This window comes from Diadema antillarum, unplaced genomic scaffold (genome assembly GCF_040938485.1).
Source record: "Diadema antillarum isolate AM-2024a unplaced genomic scaffold, OU_Dant_1.0 scf00000037, whole genome shotgun sequence".
Classification (NCBI taxonomy): Eukaryota; Metazoa; Echinodermata; class Echinoidea; order Diadematoida; family Diadematidae; genus Diadema; species Diadema antillarum.
The window spans coordinates 38,413-56,922 of record NW_027270926.1 but is presented as its reverse complement, the minus strand read 5'-3'; the positions used below and the strand labels follow the sequence as shown (position 1 = coordinate 56,922).

The 18,510-nt window shown below is 39.8% G+C and overlaps 1 protein-coding gene across 1 annotated transcript in view; it reads left to right on the top strand.

The window, feature by feature from the left end:
* Positions 1-18,510, top strand: part of LOC139708929 (uncharacterized) — a gene marked incomplete at its 3' end in the record, with an annotated part of 93,493 nt that overhangs the window by 36,804 nt on the left and 38,179 nt on the right. The window contains exons 28-31 of the mRNA XM_071620898.1: positions 174-293; positions 1,479-1,595; positions 3,842-3,964; positions 4,499-4,732. Coding sequence (XP_071476999.1) covers positions 174-293; positions 1,479-1,595; positions 3,842-3,964; positions 4,499-4,732 — 594 coding nt within the window. The remainder of the gene's footprint in view (positions 1-173; positions 294-1,478; positions 1,596-3,841; positions 3,965-4,498; positions 4,733-18,510) is intronic.

The window sequence follows — 18,510 nt, the reverse complement described above, 5'->3', positions numbered from 1 at the left end:
TGTTGTGTTTAATCAGGGACATTTTAGTAGTTATAATAAATTCTTTCTGGAAAATGTTTGTTTAGGGGCAACTGAGAGGTAATAATGACACCAATTCTGTCACAAAAGAGGGAGATGAACTTGGTGTCTATTGGTAATTAGATTTTGTTATTGTTTTCTATTTTTTTGTTTAGACCCCTGTGGCCTAGCACCCTGTCTTAATGGAGGACAGTGTATTACCGATCCATCACAACAAGGCGGCTACCGATGTATCTGTACATCCACCTTCATTGGAACGAACTGTGCCTTCTTTGGTATGTTGCATAAGTTGTTTTTTTTTTTAGTCCTGTTGGTGATGATCATCTGCAGAAATTGATTGCAGGTCTTGTTTTTCAAAATAGTAGAATTTGTTACGTTAGATATTGTTCTTGGAGGTGTGCATGCTTTTTCTTCACTCTCTATGGTATGTTCAAAGTGATCATTTTCTTTATATGTTGTTTTTTTTTTCAGTATTTTCAGATGGTCATTGATATATCTAATCTTGTGGACTTTGTTGAACTGTGCCCAATCTGTGTTATACATGAAAAATGTTGGGAATGTGGATATAGAGTAAGACAATGAGCATGCAAATAGTTTTGAACAACTTTGAGAAATTTAGCGAATAGTAAACATTTTTGGAAGAGGAACATATATGTATTTCTTTTCTCCAGCTTTGTGCTTGTTCTGGGTTTTCGTACTTGCTTTGTCATAGATGCAATTGACATAGATTTAGATTGGAGATACTGTAAAAGTTACAGACTTTAACTGCTAATACAATCTCTTAGCCATTTACCTTTCTCAAAGTCATTACAAATGCTCTTGCAAATAGTGAACTCAATGGTAAAAGTGAGAGCAAACTCTACAAAATCTCAAGTCTACATTGTATGTAATTTAAAAAAAGAGAGAGAGAGTGAAAATATTAAGAGTAGTTCTGCATCAATAGTGATTAATGTACACCACCATTCTATCTGAATGTGGAGAGGAAAATATGAACAAAAACAGTGATAACTGTGCCAAGACCACAGCCTTATGAACTTGTCATTTTCCATACTCATATGTATTGACTTTCCTGTGTGGAAAATATATCACAAAGCTCAAAATTATTTAAGTTTGAGTAAACAAATTTATTCCCTTTCCTTTTGCAAATATAAAAGTGTGGTTTCCTCTGTATTATAGTGAGGTACACATGAAACTTTCCAGAATAGGGAATGCCTGTCACTTGTTAGCCAAAACATTGTATACTAGTAGTTTTGTTGATACTAACTACTGTAAGAAGTAGGCTCTACAGGTCTATTCTTCATCCCCTGATTAACAATTGCTTAATGTAGCAGTTGACATTAGTGCTTGTTGACACTAGTGTTTCCTATTAGTTTGTAGATCCATGATTTTGCTTCAATGCCTTAATGGATTCTGTTTTGGCCGAGATTATTAAACCTAGTGTCCTTCCCTTCAAACGTTAGACCTGTGTAGCGCAGCCCCCTGCTATAACGGTGGTTCATGCACCCCGCATGACGACGGCAGCAGCTACCAGTGCTCCTGCACCGACCAGTTTGTCGGGGATCAGTGCCAGCTTCAGAGTAAGTTTGTGAAGAGGAGGAAATAGTCGAGACTGTCACCAAGCCTCCATCGCTGTATTGATGCTAACCATCCCACCATCACCTCATCAATATTGCCTTTAATTGCCATATTTGTGTCGCCAAAGATTGTTGTTTTGTCTTCATTTTCATTTTAACTCTCCATCAGCACAGTGATTTGTTGATATCTATAATGCTAATTTCATTGATGTCATGCATGTTTTTGTAAATGTTTTGTCACCTGTCTTTGTGTGTTTTGTCTCCAGGTGTGTTGGAGGCATAATTTCAGTTGCGACAACTGACAGCACAGTGTTTGTTTGCACCTGCACCTGTACCTACTGCTATTCTAATATTTACAACTATCTGTAACCATGTACATGCTTGTAAGCCAGCAAATTCCACTAATTCTCCCAAACATGGATCTCTGTAGCTTTCCTTTCTTGTGAGGTGAAACAACGTTACTTCTGTTGTAGTGCAGACACTAACCATCATCTGTAAATTTGGGGTTTGGTTTTTTTGTGTGTATTCACCGTCATACCTCACTCAACTCAATTTTGCCTTACCCATTCAACCTCATGTTTCTGTAATAATGCATGAATACTTCGTCTTCTCGCTGTTTCATTATCTTGTATTGTATGACTGATCTCTTGTATAATCAAAATGAAAATCTACGAAGAGTGTGCAATTACTACAATCAAACTTGTACTTTTCAGTTGGCTTATATTACAAAACGCATGGTTTGTCATTGAACTGGCAGATATGATATCCAAGGAGATGTCACTCAATCCATATAAAATCAGCTTTGAAGCTATTATATCATTATCATCATATGATAAAATCTATCGAAATCATATATCATTATTTCTGTTCATGTAGATTTTGTTTCATCCAGGTAGTTGAAAAGTCGAGATAACTTGATCATATATGGTCAACTGATCTCCTTCTCTTTGTGGTCTTACCATGCACGTCCATTCCACCAGATTTATCAAGTCATTTTTTTTTTTTTTGTGATGTGCTGTGAATCATTTAAGCAAAAATCTCACAATTGATTGCAGTCTCTTAATCTGTCTAGTGAAATGTACATTCGTTTTGATGATAATCCTTTCTAGCATTTCAAGAGCAATACAAATGCTGAAACAAAAAAAAGTGTCATGTGTTTAAAAACTCATATTGCACCATGGTCTTGAATAAAGATGAACATACATGTAGGTGGTCATGATTTTACCGTTGTGTTTATGATCTCTATCTGACTTCTGGTCAAAAACACTTGTGCACTTTGTATGCCTATAACATGATACTATGTGCTTGATGTTTGAACCATATTAATGCCACATTCAAATTTGCACTTTTTTTCCACGTTGCATATTCAACAAGCCTTGATTCATTTAGAAGTCACATAAACACATATTTTATATCTTGTATTTGTCTTTCATATTTTGCATTGTGTTGTCATCTTTGTTGAATACGGCAGTAACTGCAAACTTTTAATCCACACATATCATTTGTTCAACACTTTTTAAAAAATTTATGTTTTTATCTCTTTATATTGCTGTCAGTATACTGTACCTGCATATATGTTTATGTTTACTTTACATAAGCCTTACTTAAAACTACTTTTATGTAAGTCTTACTTACTACTTTACATAAGTCTTACTTCATATGACTTCGTGACTATACAAGATTTGCTTTTGTTTAAACAACAAGTGAAAAGTGATTTCCTGGTATTGGTCTCTGAGCAAACTCATTCATCTCATAGTGTCTCTATATGTGTAAGAGGCTATGTTCACCCATTAGTATGCCTTCTGAAATGTTTTTTCTCTTTTTATCTACAAGTGTGTGATTGTAACCAATATAATGACTGGAATAATGCGAGTGATTGATTGATTCATTCATAATGTATCTGATGCTCACCAAGTGTTCATTCAGTTTGATTCCTATAGCAATGATCAATATTACTCCATGACTTCCCTTGGTTTAACACCACAATGCTCTAGTTTACTTAGGTAGTAATCAAGTAGAAAGGTTAGAATGTGCTAGAAACTTGTCCATAGCTTTTATCATCCAAGGCTTTTCATTAGTATTTTGTATAAGACTGTATATTTCAAATTTAGAAATATAAATGCGAAGCTGTAAGGTGAATATTAGGAAATTGTGACAACAAATATCAGCACTACAATTGTTGTAATGTGCCAAAATTACATTTATTCTTCTCGTCCCCTTTTTCCATTCTGTACTTGCCCTCTTTTTAGATCCCTGCAACCCTAGTCCATGTCTGAATGCAGGAACTTGTAGCCAAGACACTTCAGTCAGTCCACCGACATTCAGCTGTGCCTGTCCAGCAGACTTCTCTGGACCAACATGTGCAATTAACTGTAAGTAGAGAAGAGTCATGACCCTCCTTTGTGAAGACAAGGAAAATTGTGGAAGTTATTAGCGTCAGTTATCACAGAAATCATAATCATACGTGTGATAGTACTACAGGCCTCGAATTACCCGGGAGGCAAAAGGCAATTTGCCGCAATGCCCTATATACTTGCCGCAATGCCTCTCTCAAAACTACCATGCTTAGTGCAACTTTTCCTTTCTGCCCTTAAAAAAATTTGAGAGAGAGTGCCCCTAAAACCAAAAATTGCTTGTCCCTAAAACTGGCGAAATTCGAGGCCTGGTACAACAAGTATGATCAATCATGACTATGATTATTGCTATTGTAAATCCTTTTGGGCATAACAATAATGGCATCATCATTGCCCTTATATATGGTAGAGCTTCCACAACTGCATTGACTGTTTGTTTTCAGAAATATAAAAATGAACGATTGGAACATGGAATAAATTATTAACATAACGGATTGATGATCCTTGAACCAATAAGTTTTGTTGATGCCATATCGCCTTTCCTCACACTAGTGCTGGTGTGTCCGGACCCGAATGACTTCATGTGCACCAATGGCATCTGCATTGACTCGACGCAGCGCTGCAACAACATCCAAAACTGTGCAGACTTCACCGACGAGCTGAACTGCCCGGTGCCATGTCTGAATGGCATGTTTGCCTGCACCAATATCCTCCAGTGTGTGTCGTCGTTTCTTGTCTGTGATGGGGTCGCCCACTGCCAGGACAGCAGCGACGAGGGACAAATTTGTGAGTTTTGTTCCAATTGTTTCTCTTCTGTTTTATGGTTATTACTTCGTTAGAGTTCACATTTGTTTTTTCCATTTCCTCTCATTGCAATCATCAAGCGCCACAAAAAGGATGGTAGAAGCAAAATACACAGTCATATACACACACATACATGTACACACACAAATACACACAAACACAACTCACAAACACACATACACACAAAAACACAAGTGCAACTCAAAAACAAACATACACACAAATGCACACACACACACACACACACACACACACCCCACACACACACACAGACAGACAAACTTGATAAACATTGACACACAAACTTGATAAACATTGACACACATTGAATGCATGGTGTTATTATGAAGGAAACATCTAAACTCTTTACCTCAAACATACAGTATCTCGATGTTTGACTCAATGTCTGATAAAGTTAGTATTGTAAGCGTGAAACCAAAAAGAAAAGTTATAGACTCCAAAATTGTGGAGAGTAGAACATAAAGTCAACTCTGTATGATCCTTGGTGTTGAACAACTTTTCATTCAGTTTGTACACAAAAATTCACCAATATTCATTTTCTCCCATTTCTCCTGGGAAATATTTTCTGCAGACCTGTTCTTGGTATGTTATAAGAGTAATATTAGTAAATTCTGTCTGTGCTCAAATATTTGAGGGGAAAAAAATGGAATTAATGGAATCGTACCAAAAAAATGAGCTGCTCAACATTTAGATCACACAAAATCGCCAATTTGTCGTACCCTCTAAACCTTTAAAATTCATAACTTGGTTTATGTTTCTGATTTTTTCTCTGCAAATTTTCACTGATTTACTTTTATGATTTTCCTTATTACATGTAAAGCAACATATTATCAGGATGAAATTTTACTTCAAGTGCAAAAACAGACAAAAAAAATAAATGAAATTCAGGAGAACCAGCATTTATTATGTTTTTTTCTTTTTACACCTTTGCACAAGTTATTCCCCTTCCTGTCAAATTCTCACCCTAGCCAAAGCAAAAGCATTAAGTCAGTCCTGACAGTGCACTAAGTCCTTATTCCACAACTGCCACATTTGACTCATTCAAATACCGGTATAGAAACCTTTCTCCAGCCATGCTCAGAGTGACGTCTTCAAGTTTGTTTGTGTGGCAGTATCTGCATTACCATGTAGATATAATTATGTCCGTGTAGCACTATAGATTCAAAGTGGTGTGTGGCATGACAGTGCTTGGCTGTCACAATTCAATTTGATGCACTCTGCACTGAAATGGTCAAGTGTAATTGGGTATCTAAGTAGCAGATATTTATGAATGTATGTGTGCTTGTGTGTGCCTGATAGTGTGTTCTTGCGTGTGTCTGTGTCATGTGTGTTAGGGTGTGTAGTTGAGTGTATGTGAAGCTGAAATTATTTATCACAATTTATATAAAGCATATGAAAAGAAAAATCTATGTGTGTGTATGTGCACCTAAAAAAAAAAAAAGATGTCAGCAGTTCTTAAAGGGAATGCAAACCCAAAGAGTAATGTGGATTGAGTAAAAGCATTAACATTAGTAGAACACATCATGACGCAAATCTCTCGTTTGAAGAGGCTACACCCCAGTAAATAATGCCAGTGCATATCTTGGCAATCAATGACTTAAAGTCAAAGATATAAAACACCTGTTTCTTGACCCTGGCCTAATCTAAGCATCAGTCATCGCCACAGCGCCACAGGAGGGGGGGGCACCGCGAGAGGAGGAGATTGTTTCGGTTTTGGCATGGGCCATGTAGCTCCATGGTGCGTGTGTGTGTGTACGTGTGTGTGTGTGAGTGTAGACATTCAGCGTATGCAGACAGAGCATGCCTGTACTGTAGTGACCGGAACTATTGTCATTCCATTTTGCTCTCCCCTTCTCCCTTCCCCATCTCTCCCCCCTCTCCCTCCCTCTCTCTCTCTCGCTCTCCCTCCCTCTCTCTCTCTCTCTCTCTCTCTCTCTCTCTCTCTCTCCCTCTCTCTCTCTTTCTCTATGATCCAGTCAGCAGGCTGATTGTAACCAGGGAGGTAGTCTCACCTCCCCGTTGTAACTCACTGCCAAATAGCACATTGTCAGCACCGGCAAACTGGCAATGCTCTCCTTCTTATTCCTGTATTTTCGTTATTTACGGGTCAATTTTTTTCGTTCGAAATGTAAAATGGATGACCATAGAATTTCTCAATAGAATATAAAATTGAAAACTTTAGAAAGGATAGAGAAAATTGAGTTCACTTTGAATGGTCTGCCACAGGCAGATATCCTTATCATGCTCTTACGTAATACGACAGCTGCTTTCTCAACGATCCAGTCAGCAGGCTGTAACCAGGGAGTAGTCTCACCTCCCCGTTGTAACTCACTGCCAAATAGCACCGGCAAACTGGCAATGCTCTCCTTCATATTCCTGTATTTTCGTTATTAACGGGTCATTTTTTTTCGTTCGAAATGTAAAATGGATGACCATAGAATTTCTCAATAGAATATAAAATTGAAAACTTTAAAAAGGATAGAGAAAATTGAGTTCACTTTGAATGGTCTGCCACAGGCAGATATCCTTATCATGCTCTTACGTAATACGACAGCTGCTGGAGTCATCAAACCCTGGCTTGGCCTCCAGGTTTGTCACGCCTGAGCAGAAAGTTTATTTGCAATGGACAAGTACTTCGACTCCCAACTCCCAAACGACAAATATACGCACCCCACTTTGGGTAACCCCAGTTGGGGACTCGTCTCAAACGAGGGATTGACGGCATGCAGTGAAAGTTTGAGGAAAATCGGACGATCGATGCAAGAGTTATGAATTTTTAACATTTTGGTGTTGGAACCGCTGGATGAGGAGACTACTAGAGGCTATGACGTATGAGTGGACAACAATATAAAGAAAATATAAAAGGAATTCCACAAAAATTTACTTTTCTAGCAAAATGAAAGAGTACTTGACAAACCGCTTCCAGAAAGCAGGGAGAATAATTGCTACCCCTAACATATGTCAGTATCAAGTTGATGGAATGTGTAATTTTCATGAAAAATGAATTTTTATTAAATTCCCTTTATATTTTCTTTATGTTCTAGTCCACTCACACGTCATAACCTCTAGTAGTCTCCTTACCCAGCAGTTCCAACACCAAAACTTTAAAAATTCATAACTTTTGCATCGATTGCTCGATTTTCCTCAAACTTTCACTGATGTGTTTTACTAATGTTACTGCTTTCACTCAACCCACATTGCTCTTGGGGTTAATGTTCCCTTTAACTGTGTCTTACATAAGCCCTGTTTGGTGCTTAAAAAACAATTAACAGAGAGCAATAGCTAACAATAAAGCGGACCGCAAATGGTCGTAGAAGAATTTTCGTTTGAGGGACCTGACAAAAAAAACAGACATCATTTGCTTTATTGGTGTTGTAATCATTTATCTGAGTGTTTGTGTGCTTGTGTATGTCAGTGGGTGTGCGTGTGTGTTCAGGTCTGTCTGTATGTTTATGATGTCCTAGCTCTCCTCTTCAATTCTGCTGGTGAACGGGGATCCATCGAGGTGTGAGGACAAGACAATGGTGGCCTGAATGTATCACCAGGGGTTCCATCAGAGCCATGATGAATAATAGATGATGTGTCACATTTTAGCCACCTGGATGGACATGTGTGCATTCAACACACACAAACATGGCTGATGAAAACGGGTGATACAATTGCTACATCCACTGGGCATTGTCATCAAGGTTATTGAAGGGATGAAAATTCGATATTAATGCTGCATTCTATCTTTGTGGAACTTCGCAACGTCTTTCTTTTGACAATGAACACTGTGCTACATTTGAGTATTTGTGGTGGGCTGTGTTGTGTTTTGTGTTTTCATTTCCACCATATTTGTAGATAAGAAGTCTGGCATTTTCATCATAGAATGTTTTCATAATCGTCTGTGTTGGGTTTTGTATGTCCCGTTCTTACATATTTGTGAATAAAAGTCTGACGTGTTCATTAAAAATGTCTGTAGGAAGGAGTGAAAGGAGGCTGCTCAGGTTTAAAAATCATCCTGGCCAAAACTTTGTGTCCATATCAGTATAATATTTTTATTAAACATCTGCTAATGTTTTCATAGCAGTAGCATAATGCTTTCAAAGACAAGAAGTACAGAGTACAGTGTAATAAAGAAAAGAAAGAAATTCACTGGAAGTAATTCATTTTCGCAGTTCAGGTTTGCAGCAGGAAACAGCAGTGTTATACTTCTGCTATTAGGAGAATGGCTGATGCCTGCAGTCTGCCTATAGTATCTTTGCACAAACTATCAAAGATTGAGTGTACCAGACTTTACTAATAGGAAAGGGTTGAAAATTATGTTGAAAATGTGGCGAATGTGGTTCAGTGAGGATATAAAGTGATTTGATCAGCTCAAAATCTAACCTATAAAGAGAGCTTCCAGGAAGAAAATAGCTGTAACGAGCAGAAAAAGTTTGAGAGTTTCTGTGACTGAGAGCAGAGGTTTAGTTGTAATCTTACTCAGACTAGGCTAATGGGGTACTTTTGTCCAATGGGGTGAAATTTCAGGAGTGAAGGAAAGCAGGTGGCCCCTTAACCTGTTTTGAGCTGGGAGTACCAATTGGCACAGAAAACACCATAGCATTGCACACACTCTCCAAAGTCCATGGCCAGGAAAGAGTTAACCATGAGTGTACTCTGACTAGAAGTGACTAAGAATCTTTGTGTATGTCTACAGGATATAAAATGAAGCCATTTGACTTTGGAGAAAAGTGAAAGATTCAATTGTCCCAAAATATTCCCTGAGATCACATTACCTAAAATAAAAATGTAACTCTATAAAATTGGTAATTTTCTCTGACAGACATTTAGGGAAAGCTGATTATTTGGTGAGGGTGACTTTTTGGGGTAAAGTTCCACTTGTCATTAACATGTTGGGACCAGCCCTAAAGGGTGGGCTATTAGCAGACAATGGGGTGCAATTTCAAGGGTCAGCGGAAATAGATTATCCAGACACAATGGGCGGTTAAGTGCAAGGCTGATTCGATAGCCTTCTGATACTCACTGTAAGGTCATTACCCTCAAGCCCCATGCATTCTTGACAGGGGGAAGGGTCTACGGATAGTTCTAAGTTGCTTTCAAGCTACAGAAATACTTCAAGCTTTAGATGAATGTCTTAAAACATACCTTTATCTTTATTATACCCCCGCCAAACGAAGTTTGAAGGGGGTATATAGGAATCAGCGGACGGTGGGGCGGTCGGGCGGTCGGTCGGGCTGTCGGTCGGGCGGTCGGTCGGGCGGTCGGTCGGGCGGTCGGTCGGGCGGTCGGTCGGGCGGTCGGTCCGTTGCAAATCTTGCGTCGCGAACTACTTCCTCAGTTTTCAACCGATTCCCATAAAACTTGGCACAGATGTGTGCCTTGGGTTGTAGATGTGCAAGACATATTTTTTGACAGTACCCAAAATTACGTTGCCATGGTAACGGCATATTATGGGCAAAAATGGGTACAAATCTTGCGTCGCGAACTCCTCCCACAGTTTTTGATCAATTTTTATGAAATTAGGTACAGATGTTCATCTGAATATGTTAATGTGCAAGACACATATTTCCACAGTGGCAAAAAGTGCGTTGCCATGGTAACGGCATGTTATTGGTAAAATATAGGGCAAAATGCTTCATGGCAAAACTGCTTCATCAGTGTTCTTCCAATTCTCATGGAATTCATATTGAATGTTTGTCTTAGGATATAGGTCAGCATGACACATTTCTTGACAGTGACAAAAAGTATGTTGCCATGGTAACAGCTCACATATTATGAGCCAAAATGATGGAAAATTTTGTGTTGCAAACTACTTCCTCAGTTTTTGCCCAATTTCCATGAAACTTGGTACAGATGTGTGCCTTTGGTTGTAGATGTGCAAGACACATTTTTTGACAGTACCCGAAAGTACGTTGCCATGGTAACGGCATATTAATGGCAGAAGATCAAGGAAAGATCTTGAAGATTTAACTACTTCCTCAGTTTTTTGACCAAAGCTTATGAAATGTGGCACACACCTTGATCTTGGTGGGAAGATGTGGAAGACATATTTTTCGGACGTGTCGGAAGCTGCGTTGCCATGGTAACGGCATATAAATGGCAGAAGATCAAGGAAAGATCTTGCGGATTGAACTACTTCCTCTGTATTCGACTGAAGCTCATGAAATGTGGCACACACATTGGTCTTGGTGGGAAGATGTGCAAGACATATTTTTTGGACGTGTCAGAAGCTGCATTGCCATGGTAACGGCATATCAATGGCGGAAGATCAAGGAAAGATCTTGTGGATTGAACTACTTCCTCAGTTTTCGACAAAAGCTTATGAAATGTGGCACACACAATAGTCTTGGTGGGAAGATGTGCAAGACATATTTTTCGGACGTATCGGAAGCTGCGTTGCCATGGTAACGGCATTTAAATGGCAGAAGATCAAGGAAAGATCATTCCTTGGGTAAGACTGTCGTCACGGGGCGGGGGTATTAATCACCTTCAGTGATATTTCTAGTTTCGTCCGCAGTCAGTTACCTGCAGGATGCAGCTGTCAGACATGTAGGTAGTTGATGATTCACCGTAGTTAAGTCTTCATATTTGTCAAAAATGTAGTCTTGAATAGTCGGAACATTTTCTTTTTCTCTTTTTTTTTTTGGGGGGGGGGGCGTGTTAACCTGTTGAGGATGGGCTGATTTTGCTACAAAGTGCATTTCCCATAGACACTTGTTCGAGTATACGAATCAACGGGTTAAGAACTAAATATATTTTGAAATTGAGTACAATTTACTTCTGCCACACAGTTGTAGATGCCCTGTATGATGAAGGACATCCACAAGATGTATAAAGTTTGGGGGGCTTTGCCTCACCCCCTCCATCCCCCCCCCCCCCCCCCTCCGCCCCCACTGCAGAAGCATTATGCTCCTGAGGCTCTACATGGGGAATTGCACCCATGTGCACATACATATTTCATCACCCTGTGACTACAGTTTCTGTATTACTTTGAAATACCAAGTGGTGACCACAATATCAGTGTATATTGATTCCTTTGCTTGCAAACACCATTATCAATTCAGTAATAGCTGTCATTAGTAGTATGTTTGGCTTTCTGGATGCTGTTTGAAATAAAAAAAACAAAACAAAAAACAAAGATGCAAAAAAGTAATTCAAACCATTATTCACTTTAGTATGATTCATTCAAATTCTCACCTAGCTTTGTCAGAGTCGTAATCTACCCCTAAAAAAAGAGTGTTGATGTAAGGATAGATACAAATACGACTTGTAGTAGTCGAGAATATACCAAGATCTTACCAAAAGTCTTGCCAGTCACTTGGATTCCTCCATCTCCCGCTGTTTTGACGCCAAACTCCTACCAGGGGAGAAAAAGGAGGCCAAAAAATATGTGTAGGGAGGGATTTTTGCCCTCTATGTGGTCTCTATCCTACCAAGCATTACGACTCCTTAATGGTTTTAATCCGACTGCCAAGTTGAATATCCCTTACAAAGTACTATCCGTAATGGAATGACTCCTTAGCTGCTTGTTTGTATAGTGCATTGTCAGTAACTGTCTGGAAGCAGCTACTTGACTGGATGGGACTGACAGCCAGCATTTCTTGTGAGTAGTTAAGATGATTACCTCCCTTCTTAGTGGGGATAAGGTCACACAATTAGCATTTCACGGTTTGAAGATGGTTTGTTTTCATGACTACACACACACTCACACACACACACTGTCAGCAGACCGTACAGTCCATTTGAATACTTTCAACTACTTGTAGTCTCACAAACAAGACAATGCCCTCAATTAAACAGTAACAACAAAACACACTATTAATAATCAGCTGTTCTCTTTGCTCCATAATTCTCTTGAGATCATTGCAGAATCTAAAAGAAAATAAAGACCACCAAAGGTAGAGAGAACGGATTACATTTGATTTTCTCATGCTGGTATGCAGTCTATTTCAAGGTTTAATTTTAACCCGTTGAAGACGAGTCCTGAGAATGCTCGGGCAGGTGTCTATGGGAAATGCGTGTTATAGCAAAATCAGTCCATCCTCAATGGGTTAAGCTTTATTATTCTCTGAAAGAGATGTTTCCGGAGTTATTTCATATTTGCAAAGAAACACTGGACAGTTTTGACCGAACGATCTAAATTGGGTACTTCGTTGTTGAAAAAAGAAGAAGAAAACAATAATTTTGAAATTGCAAAAGTTTTGTCGACTGAGATATTAGCCGGGTTCACACGTGCACCAATTAGCGGGATACAAATCTCGAGATTTGCATCGCGATCGTCATCCCGAGTTTTTTGCACGTGTGGACAGAAAAAACCCGAAAATTAGCGGGATAAGCATCGCGATCCTAATCCCAAGAAATCTTGCGCTGGTTCGTCAATTAGCGGGATAATTGGCCCCGCGCTGGTACGTGTGAACGGTCGGGATTAGAATCTCGAGTTTTTACATCCCATCATGCAATGCGCACATCACAACAGCGAGGCCCCTGCGAAGAGGTCCTTCACCTCTTTGGAACACAACAACAACAGCGCGCGAACCACACCACTGACGCGTAAAAGACAATGGACAAAGGTAAGTGCGCGCAGGCAGTGATAGAGAAGTGCGCTGTGTGACCCAGTTTGCAGGCTTTGCTGTTATCTCTATCGGCAATTAGCAGGATAATTCGGTACGTGTGGACGCTCGCCAAATTAGCGGGATACCGATCGCGATCGCTATCCCGTTAATTTGGTACGTGTGGACGCTCGCAAAAAAACTCGGGATGTGCATCGCGATCGTCATCCCGCTATTTTGTACGTGTGAACCCGGCTATTAACTGAATAAAATACTGGATTTCTAGTGCCATGTAAGTGGAGAGAAAGGAGGAAATTTTATTGAAAATCAGCCAGATAAAGACTAGGATGAAAGAAAAACAAGCAGATAGGTTGAAGGTGTGACTAAGTCTGCATTAGTACTAAGGGGAGAGAGCACAAGTTAGAGTGTTTAAAAAAAAAGTGAGAAGCTCAGTTTGGGTATATGTGTGACTACTGCCCTCTATTGAGATCATCATTACAGGCAGGGCCATTGTGCCACACTGTTTACCATCAGACAGATTGTCAATATGCACAGTGAGTAGTGTGTTTGGGAGGACGTACAGAATGAAGTTGCTGTTTTCAGTCTTGCCTTTAGGATGTCTCAGCGCCTTGGTGCAGAATTCCTCCATTTTTCCCTATGGATACCTGTTTCAATACATGCCCCTCTTGCAAAGAAATCCAGAGAGGTCTATATTACAGAGATATACAAGTACCAAGGAAGTTATGTGTGGAAGGGAAATGTTATTTAATCTGTTCAACTCTACCTGCAAAAAATTCTCTCTTTTTTTTCTCAAAAGATTCTTTCCAGACCAACAGTAACATTTTCCTTAAAAAAGGAAAAGAACTGATGTGCCCAAGCAGACAGCAATGTGTACAAATATTTATTTATTACCCTCCTCTAAAAAGCAAAAGAAAACCTAAAAGAAGCAGAGGTCATCTTAGCTGGAAGGAAAATTGTTTGGTCATTAGATAACAGCTGTTAAATTCTAAAAAGGGCCATGAGTGGTATTTTCCATTAAAGTTTAATGTGAAACACAAACATACTACTTTGTGGTTAGAGTCTGTATCAAAGGGATGGTATAGTTTTAGTTCAGATGGCAGGCTTCAGGTTCCCAACTCTTTGGTAAGATAATGAGAAACCTCTTATGAAATATTTTAAAAAGCGTATAATCCTATGAGGAATTCAAAGTATGTTTGATGGAAATTGGTTTTGAAAGGGCTGAGGCATCCAAAACAAAGCAATCCTAATAAGAGGGGGAACCCACCTTTTATTAGGATTGCTTTGTTTTACTTTGTTTTTGGATATCTTAGCCATTTGAGAAACGAATCTCATCAAGTAAACTTTGAATTCCTCTTAGAATTGTATGTTCTTTCATATTTCTTAAGTGATTTTGTAATTATCTTGCAAAAAGTTAGAAGCTGAATCACCATCTCAATGAAAACTATACCATCCCTTTAACATGACAGGAAAGTTTCAAAATGCCTGAGCACAAAGTGATCTATTATGAAGAAAATTGGAGTTTTATTACTAGTATTCAGTGCTCCTCATAATATTATGAGGAAACTAGTTTTTAATAGCAGAGCTTGTCTTTCTAGATACAATGTGCCCTCATGTTTGGCCTTAGACATGGATGTCTAGTGTCAGAGAGCCACACAAGTTGGACAGAGAGGGGGTGGGGGGAGGGGGAAGGGGGAGGGGGGAGAGTAGGGAAGAAACGAGAGGAGAGAGAGGAGAGGGGACGAGAGAAACCATGAGAACTCCTATTTTGGGTTTCCTAACTTTGTCTTCATCATTTCTGCCTGAGCGAGATAGAGAATGAACTACATGCAGTCACGAGAGGCGAACTTCTCCCCTCTATTGTTCCTTGTCCACTGGAGCTTAGCTTTATTGTCCTGCATTCAGGGAGAGATAGAGAGAGAGAGGGGGAGAGAAAAAGGGACCAAAGGGAAAAAAGAGGGGTGCGTGCATTATCACTTGTCGGTACACAAGAAGCGGTTTGGATGCTTTCAATGGGTGCTCTGACGTGAGGCCCGACTTGTACTTACCGAACTGTCATATTTGCCAGGGATTGTTTTCCTTTTTCCCCTTCTCCTCTCTGCACACTCTCCTCATTATTATGAAGTGAAAGGCTCATGCTGAGCTCACGAGAAGGGAGCAGTCTGTTAGGCTTGTCGCGTGGGATCAAAAAAAAAATAGAAGAAAAAAAAATGGGAGAGCGCAGAGGATGAGCGTTAAGCCCAAGGCATATAGACTAAAGACTTACGCCAGAGGTGTGCGGCATGGTGCTCTAACGGTTCTGACACGCTTCTGGAATGCTCCTGTTCTATTAATGAAGACCCGAGAAGACAACGGTGGGGATTAAGGGCGTGATGCCACTGGCGGATTAGGAAGCAGGAGCAGCCCCACTTGTCTCCCATCACACTGGATATAAGCAGGAACAGAGTGGATGTTGGTAGATTTAAGTTGGTTCGAGGATATGTTTGACATCTTTGACTCTCAAGGAGTTGTGTTCACTGTGCAGGAGTTCTCTGATGGTTTTCATGAAAAATTTCCTGTGTCAACCTCGAATTTGATTGTGGAACTTGTGATTGTTGTGTTCGGCATATTTGATGAGTAATACAGCGTACAGTATGTGATTAATCTTCACATTTTTCTGTGACTTCTGTCTACCTTGAAGCAAATGTTAATTAAGGACAGTTCCAAGAGGAATATCAAGTACTCATGACTGAGGGCAAGTGATCATTGCGAGACCTGCCTTAGTGTTGTGTGGCACGGAAATTTGAATCATTGCATTTCCCATACTTGATCAACGTTTGGAACCAGAGACCTTGAAGAATCAGAGAGGCTTTGTTATGGGATGGTAGAATTGCAAAATTTTCCCGATGAGCATATTGATTAAAAGTCTTTCTGTGAGATAGAAGGATGTCTTCCATTTCAGTAACAGGCAGTAGGACTCGTACATCGAAGCGATATGACTGCGTTCAGGAAGCCTGCATTGACAGCAGAACATCAGATGCACATGGAAATATTCTCCAGCGATCTCGCGCCGTAACGGACGAGTCAAAACTATCCTATCCTCCATACATCTCCATGTCTCCCGCTTTGAAATGTACTGCATTCTGCCAAAAGTTATCTCTGTGTGTCCAGCATCATGCCTCAAAGATCTCCCGGAGATTAGAGGCGACACTCTTGGGCCAGCTGCACGGATGTTCGTGCTCCAAATGCCTCCAGAATCATAGGACATTGTCTGTACATCACAGAAAAGAGACGAGAGGTCATGGGAACATATCATGTTCAACTGATTGCAAGAAAGGGTCCGATACCAGACAGGTCCCTGACAATATTTGTCACCATCAACATCACAAGTCTTCATCTCATCATCCCATGCCATCCTGTCTTCCTCAGAAGAGAGCCGGAAGCTCTGGAACAAGTCTTGACTCTAGTCTTTCTTTCATTTTTCTTGTATTTATCATCCTGTCATCTTGCACATTATCAGTTTACGGTAAGTTTCCCCATCAGGATTCAAAGAAATGGCAGGATTTGAATCATTCGGGGGGGGGGGGGGGGGGGGGGGGGGAGAGCATTTGACATTTACATGTTGATGATGAAGGTGAAACATGATGATGATGATGATGATGATGATGATGCTGATGATGATGATGATGGTGGTGATGATGATGATGATGACGACGATGATGATGACGATGATGTTGATGATGATGATGGAAGATGATGAAGTTGATAATGATGATAATGATGATGAGCATGATGATATCATTGAAAATAGTAAGATGATGATGATAGAGATGGTGACTGATATGGTAATGTAATGATACAGTAATGATACAGTAATGATAAACAAGATGAAAAGTGACATTAGTAATGCTGGTGGGAGATGTGATGGTGGTGCGATGATAGTAATCATGGTGTTATGTGCATGTTAACAGTGTCTCTTTATAGATTGTGAATCTAGGGAAATTATCTTTCATTTTTATCACCCAAATTATGATGCCATATGTGAAATCATTTGGAACTGTATATGAAATTGTTGCTCATTGTGTTCTGTATGCGAGCTATTGATAAAGACTTTATTCCACTTCCACAGAATTCTTTTCGGACAAGTACAGTTGCAAAACTTTTAGGCCGCGTTCATGCGAATTTCGTAGCCAGAATCACAAACATGAATCATGATTCAAAACGGTGTTTCAAATCACGGTCTCAGCGGAAGAGCGTTCATGCGGGCTTTCGCAATGCTGATTCTGGCTCAGCTCATCATTTGCCACTGCGCAGCGCACTGTGCAGTTTGACCTTGTCTCTGCAACTCGAGCCAGACCTCCTTATTCCAGCTGTACAGGCCTTTACGTTTTTATTTCGGTGAATACTTTCCGATTAGCTGTGGCATTCAGGCTCTGCCCACAGATCGAGGAACAGATCGAGGAATAATCCTAATTCTTCGTCTCTCCAATTGTTTCCCTTGGTAGACACAGCTCTGCAGCTATTACTTTTATCAACTCAATCGGAGAGTAATTACATGTATTATTATGTTAAACAGTTAACGTTAGATACTAGCATAATATCGGTGTATGGCGTTGATGTAAACAAACAAGTGCAAGTATGGTACCAAAACACACGATTCATAAGACGTACACAAGCGCGCGAACAGAACTAGAAGCTGTGCATGGGATACCCCATGAGACACGCATGCGCACAGCGCACAATGACGTCATAGAATCATGATTGAAATCACGGTTGCGTTCATGCGGTTTCTGCGATCGTGATTCTGGCAGAATCATGATTCAAAACGCCCTTTTTTCCGCGTTTCAGATCGGCGTTTTGAAATGCATTTAAATGGAAAAATCGCATGAACGCAACGCAACTAAACACGTTTAGCGACTAAACGTGTTTAGAAACGCAATTCTAGTTTCGCATGAACGCAGCCTTACAATCATTTGATTATCTGTTTAAAACATAATCTTGTCCATAAGTCATAAAACAGAAATTAGAGTAGAAAAGCAATGAATTTCTTGCATGTATTTGTCAAGCTATAAATATCTATCTACATGTATCTATCTGTCTGTCTGTCTTTATATCTATCTGTGTATCTACGTATTTATTATTTGTCTGTCTCTATCTATGTATAAATCTCTGTGTCATATAAACACACATACATAGATCTGTAAG